At 36.9% G+C, this 24,851-nt stretch overlaps 1 protein-coding gene and 1 long non-coding RNA gene across 3 annotated transcripts; one reads left to right on the top strand and one right to left on the bottom strand.

Annotated features, from left to right (window-relative positions):
• Positions 1 to 6: 6 nt before the first annotated feature.
• On the bottom strand, positions 7 to 24,851 carry LOC105919068 (excitatory amino acid transporter 2). 2 transcript variants are annotated; one of them, XM_021311603.2, is made up of 12 exons: positions 24,694 to 24,851; positions 22,287 to 22,363; positions 10,340 to 10,479; positions 8,296 to 8,448; positions 7,274 to 7,524; positions 7,050 to 7,158; positions 6,419 to 6,545; positions 6,092 to 6,325; positions 5,108 to 5,302; positions 4,545 to 4,679; positions 3,351 to 3,561; positions 7 to 2,399 (listed from the first exon to the last, which is right to left on the bottom strand). In XM_021311603.2, exons 3-12 carry the CDS (start codon positions 10,467 to 10,469, stop codon positions 2,328 to 2,330), a joined length of 1,617 nt encoding a protein of 538 aa, XP_021167278.2. In that variant the 5' UTR covers positions 10,470 to 10,479; positions 22,287 to 22,363; positions 24,694 to 24,851; the 3' UTR covers positions 7 to 2,327. The 2 variants fall into 2 exon arrangements, with proteins under 2 accessions (XP_021167278.2, XP_012709757.2); XM_012854303.3 differs by lacking the exons at positions 22,287 to 22,363; positions 24,694 to 24,851 and adding an exon at positions 13,377 to 13,613 and having other exon boundaries at positions 8 to 2,399.
• LOC110367083 lies at positions 9,078 to 11,775 on the top strand. The gene is made up of 3 exons (XR_004930861.1): positions 9,078 to 9,365; positions 9,583 to 9,847; positions 10,387 to 11,775. It is a non-coding gene; the product is annotated as an uncharacterized LOC110367083 (long non-coding RNA).

Here is a 24,851-nt window from a genome sequence, read left to right as displayed (position 1 = left end):
TACACATACACAGTCAAACCTTTACTCACACCCTTTTCTGGACAGATTGTTCCGTACAAGCCCATTAAGTTCTGTTTCGATGTAGTCAGCCAATGTCAAACACCCGGAAAAAATATATATTCTTTCTTCAATATGTGCATTGAATAAAAAAAAAAAAACTTAACTTTTACATATATTATAATTCCCTAAATGAGAATATTTTTCCGTGAACGTATCTCTAATCAGAAAAGAGATCAATAATGCAATTTGATCCATTTTACTAATACATAAAACTGTAACATAAATCAGATTATGCACATAGTGAAGTATTCTTAAAAGGTCAAGATTGGAAAAGCCATACAAACTGGCAGACTCGATGATTTTTTTTTTTCCCGTGTAGGCATAATGTAGCTGCCAACATCAAAATTCACACTGAAAGCCACCTTAGCAGAATCAGAACTTTTAAATACAGTTTTCATGGGGTCAGGCATACAATTTGCATTTTTCTTTTCAAAAATAGTAAAATAGTTTCATTATTGCTTTATTTTACTCCCTCACATTCAATCAAAACACCTATAGGGCTGATAAATAAATACAGAAATATCATTGCCCTAAAATTGTTTAACACTGTTTATTACAAGAAGAATCTTTATAGAAACATGTAATATAGCAAAAACACTTGTGACAAAAAAGAAAGTTGTCAAGTCTATGCACTTGATTTGTAAAATACCTCTAAAAGTGAATATATACAAAGTGCAAGCAGGCACTTTAAACATTGACATATAAGCTGCTGCTTATGTAAAATTAAATTAAATAATCCGGCTGTCTGCTAGGATCAATTAGAGTTTTTACCCTGTGATACTCAAACCCATGTGGAAACAACATTCAGTGACCTTGTTGTTACAGCGTTGGATTCATGCAAGTGCTGGAGGCAGAATTTAGAGTGCACTTGCAAAGCAGATGTGACCATAGCTAATTAAGTCTAGATCAAATTACAAGCGTATTATTTATATGCTAATCTGATGTGAGAAATCTACAAAATATAATCTTTCGGGATGGCCCAGCCATCCTCAAATGCTTCGTTTTCCCTGCAAACCTATTGGATGAACTGAAGCCTAGTAAAAAAGCTTAGTTACTTTAATCCAGAAATATTTTTGTCAAAGGGATCACACTCTGAAGGTGACATCTTCAAGGCAAAGTTGTCATATAGCACAGAAAAAAAGAACAGTTTGTAACAAAACACACAGCACTGTAGTCTACTTAGATTTTCAGAGAAACCCCTTTTGCTTCTCTTGTCGAACCACTAGCTTTCTTTCCCTTTTCGTCTTTCTTTTTTCCACCCAAAAATGCACCATAATGATCACACATCCTTCTCAGGACACAGGCTAACAGTCACCCGTTGGTTCACACATAAGAACAGACACAAAGTCGAAATGAACACAGAAACAGATTTAACAGATTTACTCTCTGCAAACACATTCTGTTCTGTTTGTGTCCACGTTTAGAAGCCACTCCCCGTCTTAAGTCTTAAGCTTCGCTTCTTAGGCTTGACCACGTGCGTAAAGGTCTAATCCCATAAATCAAACAGTCAGAGGTAATGCAATCCTGTACAGTCCGGTACTTTAAATTTAATGCCAGCAGAAGTCGGGTTTTATTTAATTTATGTTTCTTTTTTCATCTTTTGGTTGGATCAAAGTTAACGGACCAAGTGAAAAAGACTAAACACAACAATCTTTTAGTTCAGTACAAAACAGCAATGAAAATTACACAGATGGGAATGTCAGACATATAACACTGAGTCTTGGATTCCTCCGACATTTGTCTTACTTCATTCTGATTCATTGTTTCAATCTTGACTGCCAAGGCGATATTTCCAACAATTTCACGTCTTTGTCCGTTCGATCGTGGATCAAGTTCTTATACGCAACAATAGAAATCAGTCATTGCAAAGCAAAGTTTACTCTCGACAGGACAGGAAGAATGCAGCAACCCTGAGTAAGGTCCTGAGTGTCGTCAGCCAACTCTGACTCATCTAAAGGATTGCTTGAAGCGCACAAGTCCATTCCAGTTTGTGTGAATGCATAAACTTCCAGAAGCAAGATCAGATTTAAGATGCTAAAGCCCAGCGTCCTCCAGTGGTTACCCAGAAGACATAGAGAACTCTTCGCAGACTTGCCAACAGTTTGTTGTTGCAGGAGCCGTTTCCATTTTGTGTCGTCTCTGTCCGCTCTCTGTGTCCTTGCACATAAGTTGTTTTTTTTTCTCTTTTCTTTATATTTTTCTTTGTTAAATGTGTTTCCTCAGAAAGAGAAAGCCGGTCAAACTCAGGCTAAAGTGCTGAATCTGCATTACTTGAAATTCCACGGATCCTCCTCAACAATAGAGAACTCTGGAGGGTTGCCGTTTTTGCCGTTTTTGACCTGTAAGCAATTATCAAGAACAGCTAACTATTTGGGCCAAGGCACCATGACAAACAAAAGATTGGTGGTCGTGGGAAGAGAAGCCATTCCTTCGTTACATTCAAGTCATTGTCCTTTTGACAGACTTTAGTTTATAAATCTCCAAAAAAGACAAGTATGCCATGTCACACACAAATGGAATAATACAGTGATTCCGTTTACATGTTCCTCTTACTGAGAACACCAATACAGTTCTCCATAGTTGGGCATGCATTTTATGGATTCTCTCCCCAACCGAATTACAAATACTGAGTAAAACACAGGCAGTGAAAAGTCAAAATTTGGTATTTGTAAAAAAAAAGGAGCTACAGGAACAAGTCTGAGAGGCATTTTTCAATGTAATGCATTGCTTGTGATGACATATGGTGAATCAGCAGTCTTTATGCATACCACTGGCTGCAAAGGAACTTAAAAATATGTCAGTTTAATTGACAAGTGTAATTTGGTTAGGGTTACCATAAATACATGTCCAATTAGACAAAAGCAAATAAAAAAAAAAAAAAAATCAGTAACAACAAAAGGAAACAAAACGATAAATGTAACCATCCATAAGAAAACATACAGATTATCAAAGCTTAAAAAATCATAATTTCCTTTAGATTTTATGACTCCTTGGTTAATAAAACCACACAAAGTACAGACTTTGCTTTTGTTGAACCTGGCATCACAAAAACTGCTTCTTCATATAATTTATAGGTGAGCAAATAAATATATATATATATATATTTATTTTAGTTTCACCACTTTTAAATATATTTTCATGAATGAAAATATGAAAATTGCTACGACCAAAGACACATACAGGAATAATTTAGAAAAAGAAAAAGAGACACAAACACACAAATAGGACAGACATGGAGCTGAGGGGCGTCTCTACATACAAGTCTCTATGTCCGTTAATGTGAAATGTACCTTGCAGTCGTCAATCAGGATTGAGTTGTGGTGAGCATACACATTCTGGTTGGTGTTGTTCTCAAAGAAAGACTGAGTCTTTGCCATCTCAAAGTCATCCATCCGGGTCTGTTGGGCATCGTACATGTCAAGCTCGTCTTTGGAAAGGTGGTAAACAATTCCCGCACCGTAGGAGTCCCCAACTACATTAACTGAGGTACGGAAACGATCGCTGCATGTTGAATACAGAAAGAAAAAAATATACAAGATTACATTATTATCTGAAGAATTTCTGCAGCAGATCAGGGTAAAATGTCTTCATATTCTCATGAATAAAACCAAACTACAAACATGTTGGACAAAGCAACCGTGTTTTCAAACTAAGATATCTCCTCCAACCTTTGACCAATTGGCTGTGGATATTCTAAATATATTTATTTTATGCTTTCCAGTTGTTTGATTATGATTTTAAAACTCTCTTGTCTCTCCTTTGAAGTCATGATGTCAGGAATGACATACACCGTTATTGGTGGTTCATTGTTTGCTTGTGTGAATCAGTTATTACTTATACACTTCACCCATGGCAGCTAAGTGAAGCAGTGGCGAGTGCTTTTGCAAAACATCATCCGGTGTTCAAATCCCAGACCAGGCCTGGAAATTACTTTGTAGAATTATACATGTTTCCCTTGTGCATGTGTGGGATTTCTCTGGGTAGACTACTAAGGTTTTTCTTGGACAGTCAAAAATATAGATATGACTGTGTGCATGGATATGTGTCTAAAAAGGCCTTATGATGCCCTGGTGATGCCTCTTTCCCACTGGTGAAGACACACACTCTAACCCACCCACTTCTAAACATCTAAGGATTATTAGGGTATGTAAAACAGATAAACTGGAAGGGTATGATTTCCTATAATTACCAAATAGTTCATATCTCTGTAACATTTGAAATAGCAATTAATGCTAACACGGTATTGAAAAGACAACTCATAACATCTTTCGCTGTCATAAAGACATGTAGTAAAGTTTATATCAAGTTTATTTAGTGATTTAGTTTTTTTCCCCACTTGTCAGATGCATTTTTATTTGCAAAAGTCTTATAATTTTTGAGCAGTAAGACATGAAAGAGCTCATTTATAGCCTTTATGTTGAGTTGAAATATCTTGGACGCCTCTATGTTTTGAATGAGGAAAGCAGTGTTGGTGTAGAACTCACAGCAGCCAGTCCACAGCGACCAGGAGGCTGATGTCCTGAGTGGGGAGCCCCACTGCTGTGAGAATTAGCAGCATGGTCACGAGTCCTGCACTGGGAATACTGGCAGCACCAACACTGGCCAAGGTGGCGGTCATGCTAAACAGGAGAAACGTTCAGATCTTAGTAGGCGAGGCCAATGGTTACATGTTTTCATATCTGCTTGCAAGCATTAAATGTAAGTACAGTATCAATATAATAAAATATTTGCAGCTAAATATTGGACAATCTAAGGCTTTAAAAAAAATAAAGTGACAGTAAAAACACTGCAGGCATTAAGGTTTCAAAAAGGCAACAATATATTTTTTTTTATAATATTGATAAAACCGTGCCCTGAATGAATGCCTGGATTTGAAATATTGCAGAACATGTTAAGCTTAGTGAAAGCTAAATACAAATTTGGAAAATGGTGTCCATAAGTTATCTTTAGCGATTTTAAAATCCCATGGGAATTACAACAATGTGATTGATGTCTTGCCAACATTGTGCCACGACATTGTGGTATCTTTCCGTAGCCTCAATCTCACCTCACAGTGATTATCTGGCCCCAGTCCAGCTCAATACCATTCATCTGAGCAATGAAGATGGCAGCCACTGCCTCGTAGAGGGCCGTACCGTCCATGTTAATGGTGGCCCCCACGGGGAGGACAAAGCGTGTCACTCTCTTGTCGATGCCCAGGTTTTCCTCCAAGCATCGGAACGTGACGGGCAAAGTACCGGCACTGGTGAGCCAAAACACAAAGTTAACCTTCATGATGACAGTAAAATTTAAGTTGAATGGTCCACATTAATTTAATATTAAAGCTCAAAAAACATTTTCTGCTACTATTCTAGGCTGTCGGTAAAGGTCCAAAAATGGACCAAGAAGGGATGGTCATTACAAAATAATATGTGCAATTATCTTGTGGGCAGGGGAAAAAAATGCATCATACAATTAACTTGTCTGTTTTACAGTGACAGTTAATGTCATCTACAATGCTCCTGAAATAAATAATTAAGGACTTCTCACAATGTTCATTAAAGAAAAAAATTATTGAGATCGAAATCAACCACAAAATTTAGTGCTTCTGCAAACAAGTTACATTTTAAATAATTTCTCAAAAATTCCCAGATCATGATCTACTGTTTTTTTTTTCTGTATTTTTTTAGCTTGTTTATTTTGAGAATGAGCTCTTTTTTTGGTATTGTTGGAAGACGAGTAAGCTGCAATAAGCTTAAACTCCCATCAATTGGAAACAAAATGTATCATTTCCAATTAAATATTAAAATTAAGTCCAGCAAAAAAAAGGCAAAAATTACAGATATTGTTATAAAACATACGAAGGATGCCTAATTTGATACAATATCATCATACAATATGTTTTTTGTGTTCTTCTTAGAAGGATCCACTTTGTTATGTCCTTTGTTACAGACGTTGGCTGTGACTCTAAAACACTGTATTGTCGTAGTGCAATATTGAGGCAAAGAGCGTTAAAATTGTTGAACAGAAAAGAGGCAAAAGTTTATTTTACCTGGATGCTGTTCCAAGAGCTGTGACCCAGGCTTGAAATATTCCCATAAAAAAGGTGAAGGGATTTTGTTTTACTATTACAAAATATATCAGCGGTAGGAAGATGCCCCCATGGATGAGGAGGCCCACTATCACAGTCACCATGTACATCCCAAGCTGCCTTGCAACCACCTCCAAGTCAGCAATGGAGATTATCTTTCCACAGATAAGGCAGCCGATACCAAGAGGAGAATACCTGAAGAGAGATATAATGTCACATTGTTAAACAATTTCTCTTCTTTTCAGAATAAATGTGCACAGAACAATAACAGTCTGGATCTGCCCTCACCACATAATGGCACCCACAAGCTTCATAACAATTTCATTCAGAACGTTGAAAAACTCCAACATCAGCTTGGCCTTCTCTCCCATTTTCCCCATGATGACTCCAAAAGCCACAAAAAATCCAATCAGCCCTGTAAACAGAACGTGGTGATGTTAATTCAGTTTGAGTAAAATGTTGTTTTTTTTAACATGTTTGAATGGTTAGACTATTAATTACGATAAGTTTATGCCAACAATATGAAAATAGGTCAGGATTGCATAGCTGCAACGTTTGATTCACGCAATCTTGTTACACTCATATATCTTTAAATTGAGCTTATGCAAAAATAAAAAAAGAACAACTGGTGTTTAATATATATATATATATATATATATATATATATATATATATATATATATATATATATATATATATATATATATATAAACATACACACGCACACACCTCTGGTAAGCACATATGAACCCTAAGCGTATTTAGTCCTAAACTTACACACTAACATAAATTGACTACACAAGCTTCAAAAAAGGTTGCATTTTTTCTAATAAAAAATTAAATCAACATGTTTTGTCTTCAATGCCATTGCCAACCCATCTGGTAAATAATGTAGGTTTGATTTTAAATTTGCACCTACCTAGGACATTCATCCCACTCTTGAACTGAAGTGACCTCTTAACTGTGAACTGTGGAGGAGCTCTCGTCCTGTTGGTTGGCACGGGTACTTTGGTGGTTACCGTCTGGATCTGGAGAAGAAGGACATTTAAAAAAAAAAAGAAAAACAGGTAAAAAAAGAAACGAGTGGGAGCAGCTGACACATCACGTTATATGGTGAGAGACAATCCTCTGTGCGACTCCTACCTGCTGGAAACAGGCCTGTACCAGATTCTCCGGGAAGAGATTTCGAATGAGATCGAAGAAAGCATCCATGCTGGAGACTTCGTCGTTCTTCTTTCCCTGTCCGAGATTAGCTCTCAGTTTGGGATTCCCTGGATGGATGAGCAGCACCAAGATCACTCCGAGGATGGCTGCTATTACTGTCGTTGACATGTAGTATATCATCGCCCTTGAGCCTAAGCGACCACTGGATTTGGCATCCAAACCGGCAAGTCCTGTTGGAAAGGGATGTGGGGAAAATATTGAGCTTTCATATTAAGATTGATTTTTTTTTTTTTGGGTTTTGTAAACTTTAAAAAAAACAACATTCAATTGATATAACCAAATGTATTATTATTTTCCTTTAGTCCTTCTACAGCTATAACCTTTAGATCCAATGCAGGTAATTTTGAGTATATTTCCAGTCATAACGTAGCCTACTGTTAGGAAATTCTAATTCATAACCCTCTAAAAAAAACTGAAATTCTCACCAGATAGTGTTTAACTCTAAATTAAATATATTTTTAAAAGCATAGGAATTCACATTTTGTTGTATATGAAATCATGACTACAAAGAAAATAATCAGATTTAAATGTCTCTGTTGTACCCAATTAAATCTTAATAATTATAAGTTGTTATATATATATAAATATACAACAGCTTAATATGCCAACTAAACTACTTTTATTGCCTTAATTTCAAACAATTTTAAAGTTCTGTTTTCCTCTTGTGAAGGTAAAGAAAGGTTGCCTCACCCTGCGGTTAAACAACACCACTTATGAAATATGAACATTGCACACAATGAGTTCCCTGAGAAAGAAACGATATTCTGAAAATGTTTTTTTTTTTTTTTAACAAAAATTTTAAAAATTAAAAAGGACACCAACTCCTCTGTTGCGACCCAGTTCCCGGGTACCAGGAAGTGCAGTTGTGACCTCATTTCAGGACACTTGTTTGCAAATTCAGCAGAACATTGTATGCCGCGCAGACACTGAATCTCACCCACCTGTGACCAAACTGGAAACAACAAGAGGCAAAATAAGCATTTTTAGCATCCTCATTAAGATCTCTCCAGGGAAGGCAATGATCATTATAACGTCAGGAGGGAGGGGTGATATGTGCCGTAGGAGCATCCCAGCAATGGAACCAAGAAACACACCTGCCAATGTCAGAAAAAAAAAAAAAAATGCATGTTAAACACACAAGCTGGTGGCTCTAAGGCACGGAATAAAACATCTGAACTCTTACGTAAACATGTGTGTCAGGAGGAAATCTGTCAGCATCCTCTCAGCAAACAGCATCTCACATTATTCACATTTAAATGCTTTTTCCAACAGCCTTCCTAACGGTTACACGGTCAAGGTCTCGACTTTCCAAAGACATGGCCGGTGTGCTTTTGCAATAAACCAAAAGCGTAGATTTAGAGGGTTTAGCAAGTAAATGAATTACTTCTCTCCAGCTTATTTCCTTTTGTCTAACTTTTCCTGCACTTGTGATATACTTTTTATTTATAAAAAGAAGAATTACTGCAAGAAACGGTATGAAACAGATGGCCAGTAATTAGGTTATTCAATTTTAGGAGCCAGGATTATTATTTTTTGTTGAAACATTTACAAGAGAGTCCAATATGCAAAAGGTTGAACTCTCTTACATTTGGGCTCCAGCGTGTTCATAATGCGTGGGTGGATTTTTCTCTGATGTTCCGAGTTCCCCTCAGAGCCTAAAGAAAGGCAGCAGCTGCAACAATTGTTGAGGCCAGGTGCAGCAGTTGGCTCCCCACTGATCGCACATGTAATTTATGATGGGAAACACATGGCCATCACCTGACATCGCCAGTGGCAGGAGAGATGATCTCATAATTGATTTTAATTTCTCCCCCCCACCCGTCATGAAAGTTAATGGACCCTTTGCCCCTCTTTTTTCAGACGGCCGCGCAAAACGTCATACAAAAGTATAATGAAACGAATCAAAACCCGGCGCTAACAAGTTCAAATCACATCAAGACCGCGGACTCATCAAGAGTCAGCCGGTGGATCACCCACACTGAAGCGGCAGCAGGAGTTTTCCTCTTAAATGGTGAGAGAAACATTTGCTGGCTCGGCAAGAACAGAGGTGAACTCTCAGAGGGATTGTATTTTATCACGTCATTAATCACCATAATGTAACGTGCAAAAAAATAATAAAATCTAAACTACCAGGGGTCTCTCACACAAAATATGCAATTTAACCTATTCTGTTGATGTATTGCCTTTATTCGTCATTCAGAAAACATTTTTCTTTTTTTTTTTGTTAGGTTGACATCAGTCGCATGATTGAAGTAAATGCGGATTTAGACAGGGCATCTGAGGCAGACCAGGTGCACCCCTGTGCACGTTTCCTTGCCGAGGGACAAATGGCTGAGAGGGGGGAATCCAGGTTAAGAAAGCAAATAGCCAAACCATGGATTAGGTCCAACCCGTCGCATTTCCAGCTCCACACCTTGGTTAAGTGAAAAGGATGAAGGAAAACCACGCAGGATTTTAAATTTTCCTGAAACCGGATTCCCCACCTCTGAAACGGTGCACACCCAGTGAGTCAGACATGTTTGTGACTGTTATTTCCTTTTCCCAAATGTCATAATTTAAGAAAAAAAATCCAATCTGGGAAACAATTTCTTACACTGTGTCGCAACCAGAAATAATGGCATTCAATCCATGGGAGTTCAGGTGTGTCTAATTATTTGTAAATGAAATAAAAATGAACACAGGGACTACTTTTTACTGCATTTGTGATTATTTCCTAGCTATTTCCAGGAGTGGCATAAATGTCAGATGGAATAGACTGATCCTGTGAAGACTCTGAGGCCTGCTGGGAGCACTCAATCTTCGCTGGAGCTTTATAAACCATCCACTTGCTCTAGTTGCCCCTTTTTGGTGACCCACTTCATGTCAAACTAGTCTATTGTTTGAAATATGCTTCCAGTCCCCGTGAGTCCCCGAACAGGATATATGAGAACTGAAGATAAATGGATTGTGTGTAGACTGGTGGAAGTAGAGGGACAATAGACTTACCAAGGATTGTGAGAGTGAGAACCATGTTCTTCATTATCTTTTCACAGATATTGCTGCATGGATTCTCCGGAGTCTCCACGATTGGATCTATTTGGCTCTCGCTCATCCTGACCTCCACTTGCTTCTGCATTTTGATGGCACTGAAAAATATACAGACAGAAGAGCTGGTATTCAGGAGTGATTGTGTTATTCACTCTGAGGGTTTTGGTTCAGTTTCAGTACATATCTACTTTATTTAATACTTTGTTCTAAGAGCTTTGGTTCTGCTGCTATTCTGTTTTTTTCTGTTTTGCTTCCTTCCGTTAGTTTTTGAATCTATATCTGAGTTTAGATTACAAGTTGTCTTATACATTTCTAGTTTTGTTTAGAGTCACTGACCTCGTCTCCAGCTGTCATGTTACCACCTCTTCTGTCTCTTGTTAATGTGAATAAGGCCAATAATATAGCATTTCCAGTATTTGTACTGTGTGATTTCCTCGGTTCTTTTCAGATCTTTCTGGCTGATTTCATATCTGCCTTATTTAAGTTTCTGCCCCTTAGTTCTGCTTAGTGACTGTTCAGTCTTTTTGTTTCCCCTTGGAAACCAAACTCATAAAAAGTTTCTTCTAAATATTCATTGCAGCACTGTGATAAAGTGTCATGCTATTAACCTGCATTATTTTTAAGATCATGGAAGATAACAGAAGACGTTTAATGGATGACTTTAACTATCTTAAACCAATACTTTACATTAGAATGGTTTGTTTAGGTTGCGCCGCCATTTACTTTAGTTGAAGTGATTTAAACTTTTATATTTTCTCCTCCATTTTGTCATTGAAGAGGTGATGGAAATAATAACTGAATCGATTCAACTTTGTAGCTTTGCTCCTTCAATGTGGGCAAAGATGTTAAATGTTTCAGGACAACAATTTAATAAAACACCTGCCATTCTGAAAAAACAAACAAACAGAATTTGGTTTTCTATGTATGCCTAAGTTTCCCTTTGCATGAACGCCTGGTGCTGTGTTTTTGTTTTTAGCTGTGTTTCTTTTCTGAAGAAAGCCTTAAAAGGAGCTTCTGCTCCTCGGAACTATTTCTGCTGTTTTTGTTTTTCATAGTACTTTAACTGTGTTTCTCTTTCAGATGAAACCAGTAACAAGAGCCATTGCTGCCATGAACTCTCTTTATTCTTCTTGTCTTTTCAATACAAACTCCTCATGGACCGGTGCTTTATTGCACTCTGCGTCTCTTCCTCTCAGCCAGGCTGGGCTGATGGCTGCTCATAATGATTTGCTGAATGCTGCTTCTTGTCATTCCTGTCCACTGTCGCCACATGCTTAGTTACTAAAGTAAAGTAAAAATCACTGCAATGTCAACTATGCAGTAGTCTAAGTTCCCCAGCTTTCATTTTACCATTAAATGATTTACTGGGTTTGACTGTAGTATTATTAGAATGGATTGATCTTACTCTGACTGCCTGACTGGAATGTGTTTGTGTGGTGAATTTATATGAACGTAAACTTGAATGGATTCTTCATAACTGCATACAAATCACATCCATTTGTCTTGTAGTGTGCCAGAAAATGACTTCACTTGTAAATTGGTGCCATATAAACAAACTGAATTGAACTGCTTTAAATCAGAAAAGAACCCACTGATAATTCGTCTTTCAAAACAATTTCTTTGATGTTTCATTTTCAACAAACAGAATACTTAGTTCAGCAAATGCCCTTGCCGGTGGTTGTGTTATCTTCTCCTTTGTTTAATGAGCATTGCATGATGATTAATGCAAATTCGGGATGTTCTGTGTACTGAATGAGACCTGAATGGATAACTAATTTTGGGGGATTATTTTTTTGTTTGTTTGTTTACCAGTCTGGTAATGGAAGGCCTTTTTTTAGGTCTTAGTACACTGACTTGTCCGGCAGTATATTCAGAATTGGCTAAATGAAATCATGGATGTTATCTGCAATTCACAAGCTCCTCCATCCTAATAGGCACTTCTCTATCTCTCTATCCTCACTTTGTCCTTAAAGCAATGTTTGTTGTGGTCTAAACCAAAGCCTCTTTGACTAAAGATCAACTCTCCCCTGAGCAGCCTTTAAATCTCCTGGAGAACACAGACGTACACAGTTATGTAACAGTGAATCCCTGCGGTCGCTTGAACCACCTTGACCTCAATGACACCTGCAACATCAACTTGGGCAGCAAAAACTACAATAAAACTCAAGTTCTTTGTTTTATTTTTGCACATTTAAAAACAGTTTCCTGCAGGCAGCAACTCATCCCTCACCCGCAGCAAAACTTCTAATGAAATAGATGCATTTTTTGGGATAGAAACACAAGCTCTTTAATGCAAACGCCAAAACATATTCCATAATTTAAATATAATTTGGATGATACAAAAAAGCTAAGAGGGAATGCATAAGGGGAGGTCATGGCAGCTGCCAAGTCAATCAAGGCCGTCTCATACAGTGTGCTCTGGCAGTAATGAGACTTAAGCGATTTAGTAAGGATAAAATTAGCTCCTCCAGCTCACAAGTGGTTGAGTTATGTAACAGAAAAAGGGCTTCCTATAAAAAGTCAAAGTGTTAACATCGACTGCCTTAATGTCTTGTGCATTATGTGGCAAATCAGACTTCATAAACCTGCATTACAGATTCCATAGACAGAATACATAAAAAATTACCCTTTTTGCATATTAAAAAGCATATAGCAATGCTTAGCCATTATTATGCTATGCAGTATCTCTTTACTAAATTGTTGTCAGATAGCAGCAACAGTGACACTATGAAATGGCAACAAAGCATTTGCTTGTAGAATTTTTATTTTTTTTTCTGTTAGAGTAACAGGCCAGAAGAGCAAAGAATATATGCTCTTTAAAAAATTATTTAACAATCATCACAAAAGACAAGACATCTGCAAGACAAACATAGAAGTATGCCCTCATTGCATGAATGATGGCCAATAGTTGTTGTTGCATCACAGATAACAATCCTTCATCGGAATCTCCCGTCATCATTGACTACAGTGACAAAATGTGGATTGTAATACTTACCAGCTGTATATTAGTCAGGATAAAATCTGCACTTGTTGAACGATATCACACAACCAACACGGCCAGTGGAAACCTTTGCAATGTCATGGCTTGTGTGTCAGTAAAGTTTCAAAACTATTTCAGTCCTTTCAGTTGGAAAAAAAAAGTCAACTGGTCACTCCTTCTTCAACATTTGTCAAATATCCCCAGTCAAAGTCAAAGATGCCTGCTCTATCAGCTGAGAAGATGTGTGCAGAAGTAAAGTGGTTAAGTGGAGGTGTGACCGAAGGCTCCCAGACAGGAAGGGTGGAGTCATCCTGCCAAGATTAGCAAAGGAGTTAAAGTCCTTGGTGTGTTTCAAGTATGTTTGGTTTCTCATGTTTCCCCGAGTTTCTGCCTCAGTAAATCAGTAATGCATAAATGACCTTAACCACCGATTAGTGCATGTCCAAAAGCTGCACATGTAGCTTTTAGGATAAATCAAATAGCTGCATACGGCTTAGATTATGCAGAAGTTCAAAAGTTGAAAATTGTTTTTTGTGCAAATTTCATAATTAGCAGGAGGACACTATTTAGGTGCATTTAATACAATGTTATATATTGAAATTGCATTCTTTGCTGAGCAATGCATGGAACCAAAATATAAATCATGTGAAATAAAATATAGCTTTAGGTAAGACCCCAATCCACAAATGCTTTGAGATTTTAAATATATTGTTAAAGACCAATGAAAAAAAATAGTGTTTTGGATTTTGTGAATAATTATTGAACATATACAAATTAATAGTTCAAATAGAATAATCTCTTTTCTTTTTAAATGATTTTATGAAGGTTACAAGGAGTAGGCGAGATCTGAATCTCGCTTTTACCAAATTATGGAGTTATCTAACGACTTGATACTGAACGTAGATCAAACTGCTCGTAGTACTCAAATATTAAAGCCCAAAATGCTTCTTGCACAGCTCACAGTGCAGATTCATTTTAATGGACCCAGCTCATTAAAATACAGCCTTTCTATATGGCTGCAACAAATACTGACTCAGTACAACCATTTATTCATGTCAAGCATTGCAGAGTCACATCTACTCAGACCAGCTTTGACACTGAGCGGTCTCAGTGGCTGTAGGTAGGTTTTGCCCCGTTTTGCATTTACAAAATGAACCGTATTGCAGTAAGTCTTGAGTGTTTTGCAAAGAAAGCATTTATTGTTGATTCGGTTGGAATTTGTGAGCAAAAGGTGTGCACATATAGTAATTTGGCACCGTGTTGACATTTAATGCATCTGCCTACATTTTCTGAGATCTGTAGGGAACGTAATGATTAGTTGTCAAAATCCTTATATTTCTTAAAGTTTACAGATTTAATATATGATAGGTCTGTTGATGTGGGAACAGTCAGTAGCACACACAGGTAGGGAAGAAACAGCGTTGGAGCACATGGCAAAGCATTTGTCCGCGCAGCTCCGCCTTTTTCTCCTCAGTGCAGCAAACACTCCTCATGCTGCAACACCTGACAACACAAGGCCATGCTTAGACAGCAGGTGTCTATAATTAACTAATCTGTCCTGAGCCATCCTAATTCCAGCACACATCCAAGATGTTTCAGAAACAGGGAACAAGTCTGCAGCTGGGAAATCATGAAGGTTTGCAAAACCTTAGAACTTTGGGGCATTAAAAGAAATCAAAATGGGTCTGCAGGGCAGATCTCATGGTCTGCTCCTCCTAAGGTTGTAGGAAATCACTATTGTCAAAAACAGTTGGTTTAAAAACACAAAAAAAAACTGAACCTTCTTTAATCTATATGGCTTCACATGCAACAGCACACACAATTAAATCCACAGATGAATTACACACTATATTATATCATAACTTTCTAAAATTTAGGCAAATTAGGGCCACACTACAGATGGAGTGAAGAAATCCACCCTTACCACTTCCCTTGGAGTTAAGATGTAATAGTCGTGTGATACTAATCAAATGCATTTGTTTAAATGGTCATCATCTTCATCATCAAGCATGAGCAATGCACATTAAGAAAAGGAAAAGTGAAAGTGGAGACTCGCTGGTCTTAAGCCCTTCAGGTACTGGAATGTGCCAGTGCAGGGTCAAGGAGGTGAGACATTGGCTGTAATCTAAAGCCTGGCATGCACTGTGCAATTTCAAAAATTATACAGCACTTAAACATGAAACATCGTACAAGCCTGATATTTAAAACACTTGATGATAACCTGTGTAACTCCGCACTTTGCAAAATGCCAGACTTTTAGATGAAGAGGGTGCACGCTACAGCTGTGGTTCGCATTGATGCCTCGCAGCAAGAAGGTGCTGAGTCTGAATCCTGGCTGGAGGCCATGAAGTAAGCATGTTCTCCCTGTGCATGTGTGGGTTCTAGTTACCTTTTCTTTGCATCACCAGAAAGCCAAGTTATCTTCATAAATATTCCAGGCTTCTCGTCAGAGTTTAACACAATTGTGTCAAAACCGCTTATAGTGATGTTTCCGCAGCTTACAGATAAAACTTTGCAAAAGGTTTTGGGATTCTCTGTAAAACACACAGCTGCCGATACATGCCATGATAAGACACCTCACTTTATCAAAATAAAAGCGCAAAGGGCCCCCAGGAATTTGGGCTCAGTCTCTGCTCTTACTTCTGCTGACGCCCTAATTTTGCTGATACTTCAACAATGAAACTGAAGAGGAACAGTTCGTGAGGTGGGGTGGGTAAAAATGCTTTTTTCTCTTTTTCATTTAATATAAACACTGAACTTTGAAGATAAAAATGCTACCATCTTTCCATAAAGATCTGGGACTCCTTTGCAAAAGGGATCATCAGCAGAAAATTCTGGTCTGATTGACTCAGGCTCTCTCCTGCACTTCCAGGATCGTACACAAATTAATTAAGTTATCTGCTCAGCCAGTGATGCAGCTCTCAGGAGACTGCTACAAGAGGCAATGCTTCAGTCCTCAACACCTTTCTAACCTTTGACAGATTGCTCTATTTAGCGGATTCTGATACGGTGCAGCATTTAAACATATAGAGTAACTCTAAATGAAGAAAGATTCTGCCATATTTGGAAAGAATGGCTGTAGGATTTATCAGGGTCTCGGTAGACCCCTTGGAAACTATTTCCAAGAAGAAGTACAAGAAAGCTATCAGAACTGTGAGACATTTCTTTTACCATGTACCATGAAGTGTTTAATCTGGACGAAAATACCCTCCATTCAATCAAAAAGTCAGAAAGTGACACTTTCTTTTCTAAGGTAAAAAACCTGCTTAACTTGTTCATCCACCCATCTGGGGGAAAATGGGAACTCCAACGGAAAAATGCTGGCCTGGATTTAACTCCTTCTCCTTAAAGGTGCTGATTATTATGGGTCCTAATAATCGAGAAGTGACAAGTCCATTGATAAGGATGGTTTTTCTGATGGGTAGAAGAAATGGAAAAGAGATGGTTGATGTTGCGATGGTGGAAATATACAGACAGGGTAATGAGATTCAAAAGATAAAGTGCTATTAAGGATGACGCGTAAACTCTTAGCTTGAAGGGAGGGAAAACCTGAGGAAGCATCAATTGTAATTGTGAAAATGTTTTTAAATCTTTAAAAGCTAACTATTTTTAGACCTATCGTTCTTTTAAATAGGGTAGAAACTATGTTGTTTTTTTTAGTTTAATGTCCTTTTTCACAAACATCAACATCCTAATGAAGAAAATGTAGCCATCCTCTTTTTGCAAAACCTTTATGTTTTTTTTCTTTGTTTTGAAACCTAGAAATACAAATGACGTTGTTTATTTAAAAATGACCACACATCTTCTCTAGTACATATGTATTAAAACCTGTCTCTAAACAAGTTTTAATATAGCTAGACTATGGGCAAAAAGTGGCTCATTGGATTGTAAAGGTTGCAGACCCCCAGTCTTTCCTTACATTCTGACTAAAACACTGTGATGTTTTCGGTTCTAACATAAGAAATTGTAAAAAAGTCTGAGATGTTTAAATAATTCATTGTCATACCTGTAAGGCATAATGCACAACTTCTTGGGTTGTCTGCCAGCATTGCTGTAAAAGTATATATATATATATATATATATATATATATATATATATATATATATATATATATATATATATATATATATATATATATATATATATATGAACTCCTCACACTGTTTCTGAAAGCTACTGTTTATATGCCCGACTTCTAAAGATGACAAATTAAAATTCAATCATTTATAAATTCATTACATCAAATGAGACATTGTATTGAAATATTACAGAATAGTTTGTCTTATAGCATAGAAAGTAGGTAAAACATGACAAAATCAGTCTTCTATTTGTGCTGTTGATTATTTTTCATATAAGCATCTTTGCCAGCTGATACTTTTCATCATTTTAAATAAATCTGTCTAAAACAGAACTCCAAATAGATTTAGTCTTTTTTTTCTGCTCTCTTCATCAGATTTTGTATCCTTTTAACAAGCTTCAACTAAAATCGGGCACTTAATTAAAAATAAATAAACACTTTTGAGACGCAAGAAAGAAATCGAAGAAAAACATTTGAGAGGAACTTTGGATTATGTTCGATGGGAATCATCCTGACAGCTGCTTTATGTAAATTGCTGACCTCAATAGAATGCGTGATCTATTTATTCTGCAAATCAAAGGAATATTAACTCAAAGAGCTTTGTGTCTTTTATAAGCTCAGCAGAATTAATGAAGCAATTAGTGTTTGTCATTTGTCTTCTGCCTTTCCATCTCAGTTGTCTTTTTTTTTATCCAGTCATTTTTAAAATATCCCCAAAGCAACTAATGTAGAATCTAAATTAGGCATAAACCCAAATTTAGAGTGGTACTTTGAAAAATTGGCCCAACACTCTTTACACTATACCAATGTTTAATTGCTAGAGACAAATGGGCCCGAAAAAACGCTATAGAGTGCTAATTGAGTTAACTGCCTATCAGCAAATGGACTGGTTTTCTGCAAAGACTTTTAGGGCCACTGCTCAAATGAGGAATTCATTGTTTTAAATATCCTGAAGTTTCAGGTAAATGTTGAGTCATTTCAGAGAAATCTGTCCTTCTCTAGATTATTAAAAAAAATATTTGTAAGAGTTGTTTAGGACATACAGTATTTATATGTTTCTCTTGCACATCCGAGCATTAACCATAGTCACTTAATGTTGTCATGCATTAAAAACAATCAAGCATGTTTTGCATGAGCTTGGAGAGAAATCATGATGCACCCCTGATGATTATGCATCAGTGCTGATTTTAATGATAACTGTCTCAGAAGAGCAGGATTTCAAAGCCAGAGCTCATCTCCAGCTCCTGATTAAGGGAGTTAATTGCTCTTACTTATGCAGAAGATGTACAATTTCAAAAAAAAGGCTGGAAAAGAAGCCCTTAACTTGCTCTGCCATCATGCCTCCACTTGAGAATGAAGCAGAAGCAGAAAAATGCCATTTTCTAATCAGACATATTTCAGTCCTCTTGTCCCTTATCAAGCAGAACACGACTAAACAAAGCTAAATTATGTGAATGTTTTCAAATCATGTTTTACCAAAAGTTTGACCAAACCGATATTATTTTGCATCTCTGTGCATCCAAAAACCTGTAGTCTATAGTACAAATAATATGTACGGTAGACGCTGACGCATTAAATATTACTATTAGGACTTACAACAACTCTCTACTTAATTTGTTAACCATGAAAGCCAGAAAACAGTACTCTTTTTTTCTGATTCTGTTTCATTTCATTTCGTTTTAGCAACTGGATATTACAAAATAGAAAGCATCTGATAAGAGGCCAGATTTGGTAGGAGTAGTCATCATAAAATTATTTTTGTCTTACAGTGTTGATGTGCCCATGGGCAAGGCACTCAACCCGTAGTTCCCAATTGACCAGAGTATCAGTGTCTATATGTGTGTAAGCGTTTGTGCAATCAAGTGAATGCAGCTCAAGTGGAGAGGGCTTTAATTATGACCAGAGAAGCACTACATACATTCAGTCCATTTACTGCAGCATTTCTACAAATATGATTAAGTCACAAATATTTAAAATTAGCTTAGTCCATAAGTGGGTAGGTATGTGTTAACACCTATCCACTGTTAATAAAATCATTTTAGTAGATGTTTAGCATCATTGTTCATTGAAAGGGGAACTTTAACCCCAGTTTCAGGTCTTGTAATGGATCTTATAACGTGTTTTCGTCCATAATGCCATCCTGTATTTAATGTTTGTGCATCTTCCCACCCAGCTGACCTGCTGCCTTGCTGAAGGAAAGCATAACCAACGTATGTTCCTGTAGCTACCACAATTCATGCTGGGAATATTGCGTTCAAGGTTTCAGTTTTCAGCCACAGCGTTTTGCATCTTAGTCATGCAGCTCAGTATTGATCTCATCTGATCAGAGCACCTTCTTCTATATCGCTGCTGTGTCCCAAACGTTTCTTGTGGCAAAGAGGGTCATTCTTTGGCTTTCTTAAAACTATTTTCACAGTCTTGCCACCTTTACATAAAGGCCTGATGTTGAGTCTACAATTATTTGTTGTAGTTTTTACAGATTATCCCACCTGAGTTGAGCATCTCCATAGCTCCTCCAAAGATGCCATGGGGTTTTCAGTTTTATTTATTTATTTATTTTAAATTTTTTTAAAGTGCTTTATGAGCTTTTCAGATCTTGAAATATTGCTTTATAACCTAATCCTGCTTGGCCTATGTTGCTTGGTGTTCCTTGGTCTTCATGGTGTTGATTTTTCATTAATGTTCCTAGAAGGAACAACTGTAGTTATATGTTACACATCGAGGAACTATATTTAGGAATGAAGTTACATTTTAATAAAATTTGTTGCACTTGATTTTATTAAAGCTTTTGTTTGTTTGGGGGAGGGGGGGTTCTTTGTAAAAAAAAACAGCTATATATCAGTTTAATCCTACTTCAAATGTATGTATATCTTTGTGGTAGTCAGTCATAAAAACTCCTTATAAAATACACAAAATTTCAATTGAAACTATAGGGACAAAATTAATTAATTTCTTAATTATATTAAGTTGATTCATAGAAATCCAAATTCACAATAATGTTGCTGTGGCATACTTTTTTATTTATTTGTGGCATATATTCAGTGTATTTTCCTTATGCACTGCTAACCCCGGTGCTTTAAGTGGGCCGATATGGTAGAGTGACGAGACGTCTCTGATTTCCCGGGACATTCTCCGTTTTGGATTACCTGTCCATCGTCATCAGGGGCAGTGCTAGCCATTTGGGGCCATGAGCACAAATGCTGTGTGGTGCCCTCCATGTGGAAATGAACAATAATACATGATTTACCGGTGTGTTTCTCTTTATTTCCAAAATAACTTCTGAACAAATAAGATAAATTAAAAAACTAATTTTGTGTCAGCAATGGTGCACATACTTTCACACACGATAACCGTAGTTTACCAATCAAGGAGGCAAATTAACAGACAATTGATTTTAAGTAGAATTAAAATGAAAAAATGAATAAAATGCAACAATGGGCAGTGTAATACAGAACCAGGACTCATCCTATAAAGTGCTCTTAGAATAATACTTATTTTTCAAGTTGTGTTTTCCTGAGGAAGATTCATTAGGAGGAGCTTATTAAAACCAAAGTCTATACTTCAAGTCTGCAGAACTTGTGTAAATTATTTCAGATTAACAGATTTTAACACTGCTGTCTAGAGTAAATCCTTTTGAAGTAGGACATATGCAAAAGGTTGAGCATAGGATCAATTCTCATGTCTTTGTTACTTTTGCATTTATAATCTTTCTAGTTTTACATTTCTTCAAAGACATTTGGTGTTGCTTTGGTAAAAAAAATAAAAATAAATAAATAAATAAAAAAAAACTGGATGTGAAATGATAGTTTGCAACTTTTTTGTCCACAAAAGTTAAAAAAAGTTAAAAAGAAATTCCATTCATCAACTCATGACTTTGTTAAAGTATCACCTGTAGCTTTAATACCGTTTTCGCTACTCAATTACATATAGGACTCATGGAGGAGAGACTGGAGAGATGTCCATCTTTTCTTTGACCAAATAAAGCACTGCCTAAAACTATGGGGAACGATATCTTACAACAGATGCTAAAAGCTAATAGATAAAGATCTGAAGCGCTAATATTATAATTTCTGAGTTTTGAGTCTTATTTTTTACCTGACTACAAACCTGACCTGTCTCCAGGCGTTAAAACAAAATGCGAACTTAAAGAAAATTTGTGTCTGCTAACGATAATGCCGTCCCATCTGATTATGCAGGTTGGAAGTTATTTTTGTCTCATTAAAAACACATTTTCTCTTTAACAGATATACATTAAGAGATGTTCTGAAAATGTGAGATAAGCATGAAGCTCATCTGAAATTGCATTAACAAGGCAGTCGATGTCAATCAACCCTCACATCTTACCCCTACCGTGCTCGAGGTTAGACCAAACGTCTCATGACTGAACTGGACTGCAATGTTATTTAAACTTGTACATATACTAGTGAGGATGGCCTGTGCAGGATTGTGCTTTTAGCAGCAGAAATGTAGATGACTTATAAATAAAAATATAAAATATACAGCTGGAAAATACAAATCTTCCTCCCATGTTTCCACATCTTTACATTAATCACGTGAATATGTATTAATACACATACTAAATATGTTTTCAGAATGATCATGGAGGGGGGGAAATTGGCAAACTACCTTTCACTTCTGACAATTTAAAATCATAAAAAAATACACAGTAGCTACTGTACACCCTGTTGTGATAAAAATGTGTCTACAATGTTTAAAAGTTTAAAAAGCATAGAAAGACTTTAGCATTAATTAATGGTAGCAAAACTGGCCAGAGAGCACTTCAATCAGCAGATCCCATTTGTTTTAAAACTTGGAACTGGAAGAGCATGAGTAGACACACACATACCTGTTTCTGGTTCGCTGTTATCCTCTTGTGCTAGGAGTTCTCCTTTGTTTCCACCGCTCTTCTCTTTTGTGTAGTTTCTGTTTAAAGCACAGATCAATGTGTTTGAACAATTCATCTTTTTAGCTGTCGGTGTTTATTAGCTCTGCATTACAGTTAATTAGCTTATGTTACTTTGCCAATATCTCCTCCGAGTAGCACTAAAAGCTCAAGTACCATCAGTGGCAATTGTCTCAGCTCAAAGACCATGGGTCTGGACCTTGGAGACAACAATGTTATGCAGAATGGAGAAAACTCCTCACACGCACGCATCCCTAAAGCATCTCCTTGATGTTGCTGGAGGAAAAACATTCAGTTTAAAATAGATTTGCTACTTCAGCACCTTCAGACGACCAAATCTGGTAAATTGCAAAGCACAGTACTGATAGTTTTGGATGCATTTAGACCACATCAGGTAAGGTCACGCAGGTCTTAGACAGCAGCTTAATATAAGGCTAGATCTATTTTAGATAGTTACTGTAGCTTACAAAACCATCTGTGTGGAAAAAAAGGCTCAAAGAAAGGCTGCACAATGACACAGTGACCCACAACCACATATATTCAATACAATCAAGGCAGCTTTTTACTCCATCTAGAAAGTAACAATAATCACTACTAATGATTTAATTTGTGTCCTTACCAGTTTGAGTTGTATGAAAAATATAGTATTTGCATAGCTTGGCTTTTTATTTCCTGAGGCAGGAGACAGGTAGCCTGTGTATCTACATTTGTAACTTGAAGGCTGGCTGTAAAAGCGCTTCTGTCTGCAGCAACAACATCTTCTCACTCCATGATACTATGAGGGTCATGAGTCAAAGGAAGGATTTGATCAGGGGATCCACTTACAGTCAACCTCACTGCCCACCCTTCATCATTTTTTTTTTTTTTTTTTTTACATTCTATGCTGACTGAAGTTTGTTATAAAGTTAAATAATGAACCGAAAACAAAATTCTTAGAGTGAGAATTATTATTATTTTACTTTTTTTCCAAAAAGTGGTCATAAAAGTAACTTGAGCGTGTTTATTTTGTATGAATAGAAGCTAGTCAGAACTGGGCAAAGGCCAAAGTGGATGTATACCATCAGAAAACATACAAATAAACTGCAATAAATAAAATAACCAGATCAAAATTGCTGTATTAAAAGTGCAACAGCAGTTTGTGAAAATGCTATTTTCTTAACTTATTTTCTTTTGATTATACATTTCCAAACAAGTGGATTTGAACTGGACCTATTTTGCCTTGCCTTGAAATGCCTTGAGGTGTGAATGTATTAATAAACTGAATTCAACTGATTAACCAAATGAAGATCATTATCTGATCTAGATCTCCCTCCTAATTGGGATAACACCTATTTTTTATTGAATTTAGCCTTATTTTGCTATTTTATTCCATGAGCCATTCATTTTTAAATCTTTAATTCTCATTTCCATGCACATCACTTGATGTATTTTTGTCATAAGGGGGAACAAAATATTGATACAGTTAAATTTTTAGAGGACATTTACATAACCACCTTCTTGGGCTTTTTTTTAAATCAGACTTTACAGAGTAACCTTTCTACAAATTTGCATGGAAGACCTGTATTTTTTGATTTGTGAGCAAAGCATCCCAGAGCCCTCTGCTGGCCAGTCACCCATGATACTTATGTTTCCTGTTATGAGCCAAAGCAAAATAAACTGTCTGATGTAAAATCCATCAAGTTAATTTCCTTGGAATTTACAGTCTAAGCCTTTAGGCAGTTCTTTTGAACTTCATCTTGGTGCAGTCTGTTCTTGAGTTGTGGTGGGAGTCGATCGCGCACAGCATCATATCTTTACTGATACACATGTGGCCCAAGGCGAGCTGTTTTGCATCGCTTTGAGAGACTGTCACTTCTAAACAATGCATTAGCTGACATTAGTTCCTGTCTTGAGATGTAATGTCATTAATCTTTTAATTTGACAGTTTATGTATTTCAGCTCATTTCAAGACTTTGCGGACTGACATTTTTTTATTTATTTTTTTTGTAGAAGTGCTGGCAGTATCATGACGTGACCTAGATCAAGCCATCATCCCAGGACTAGGAGTGGGAATTCAACCAAGCGCCAATCGTCAATTTTCGGTAGGCTCAGAATGAGGTCACATCACCAAGACAACTGTTTGTAGCAATTCCTCAGTCAGGACAACATTTAGAAATATGTCGTAATCATGTATTGTATGAGGGATGCCATTCCTGCAAAAGAGGGTCTTTTTTTGCGCGAAAGAATTAAGCTATGGCCATCGTGAGACTGACAACGTAAAGCCTTTTCTCTATCATCACCACAAATATGAATGCAAAACAGGTACTCTGTTTCTAATTTCCTACAACATTCAAGAACTTAAAGTGCTCACCCGAGGAGGTCTTCTCTTCTTCCTGGTTTCCTGATTAATTCCCTGCTGTGCCTACACCTCAAAGCCCAGCGGGATGTGCAGAGTTCTTGAAGGAAAATTAAGTGTAACGGGAGGTTTCTCCTACTCTAAGTTATAGAAGTCTAAGCGGGCAAGGCAAA

Source organism: Fundulus heteroclitus, chromosome 4 (assembly GCF_011125445.2).
Source record: "Fundulus heteroclitus isolate FHET01 chromosome 4, MU-UCD_Fhet_4.1, whole genome shotgun sequence".
NCBI classification, from domain to species: domain Eukaryota; kingdom Metazoa; phylum Chordata; class Actinopteri; order Cyprinodontiformes; family Fundulidae; genus Fundulus; species Fundulus heteroclitus.
This window is presented reverse-complemented; position numbering and strand designations above follow the sequence as displayed.

Coding starts and splice junctions, on each gene's coding strand:
- LOC105919068 (XM_021311603.2), bottom strand. CDS start 10,469: ATGCAGAAGCAAGTGGAGGTCAGGATGAGCGAGAGCCAAATAGATCCA. Junction 7,525..8,295: donor TGTTTCCAGTTTGGTCACAG/GTGGGTGAGATT, acceptor CCTTTCCAACAG/GACTTGCCGGTTTGGATGCC. Junction 6,546..7,049: donor GAGTGGGATGAATGTCCTAG/GTAGGTGCAAAT, acceptor TTCTGTTTACAG/GGCTGATTGGATTTTTTGTG.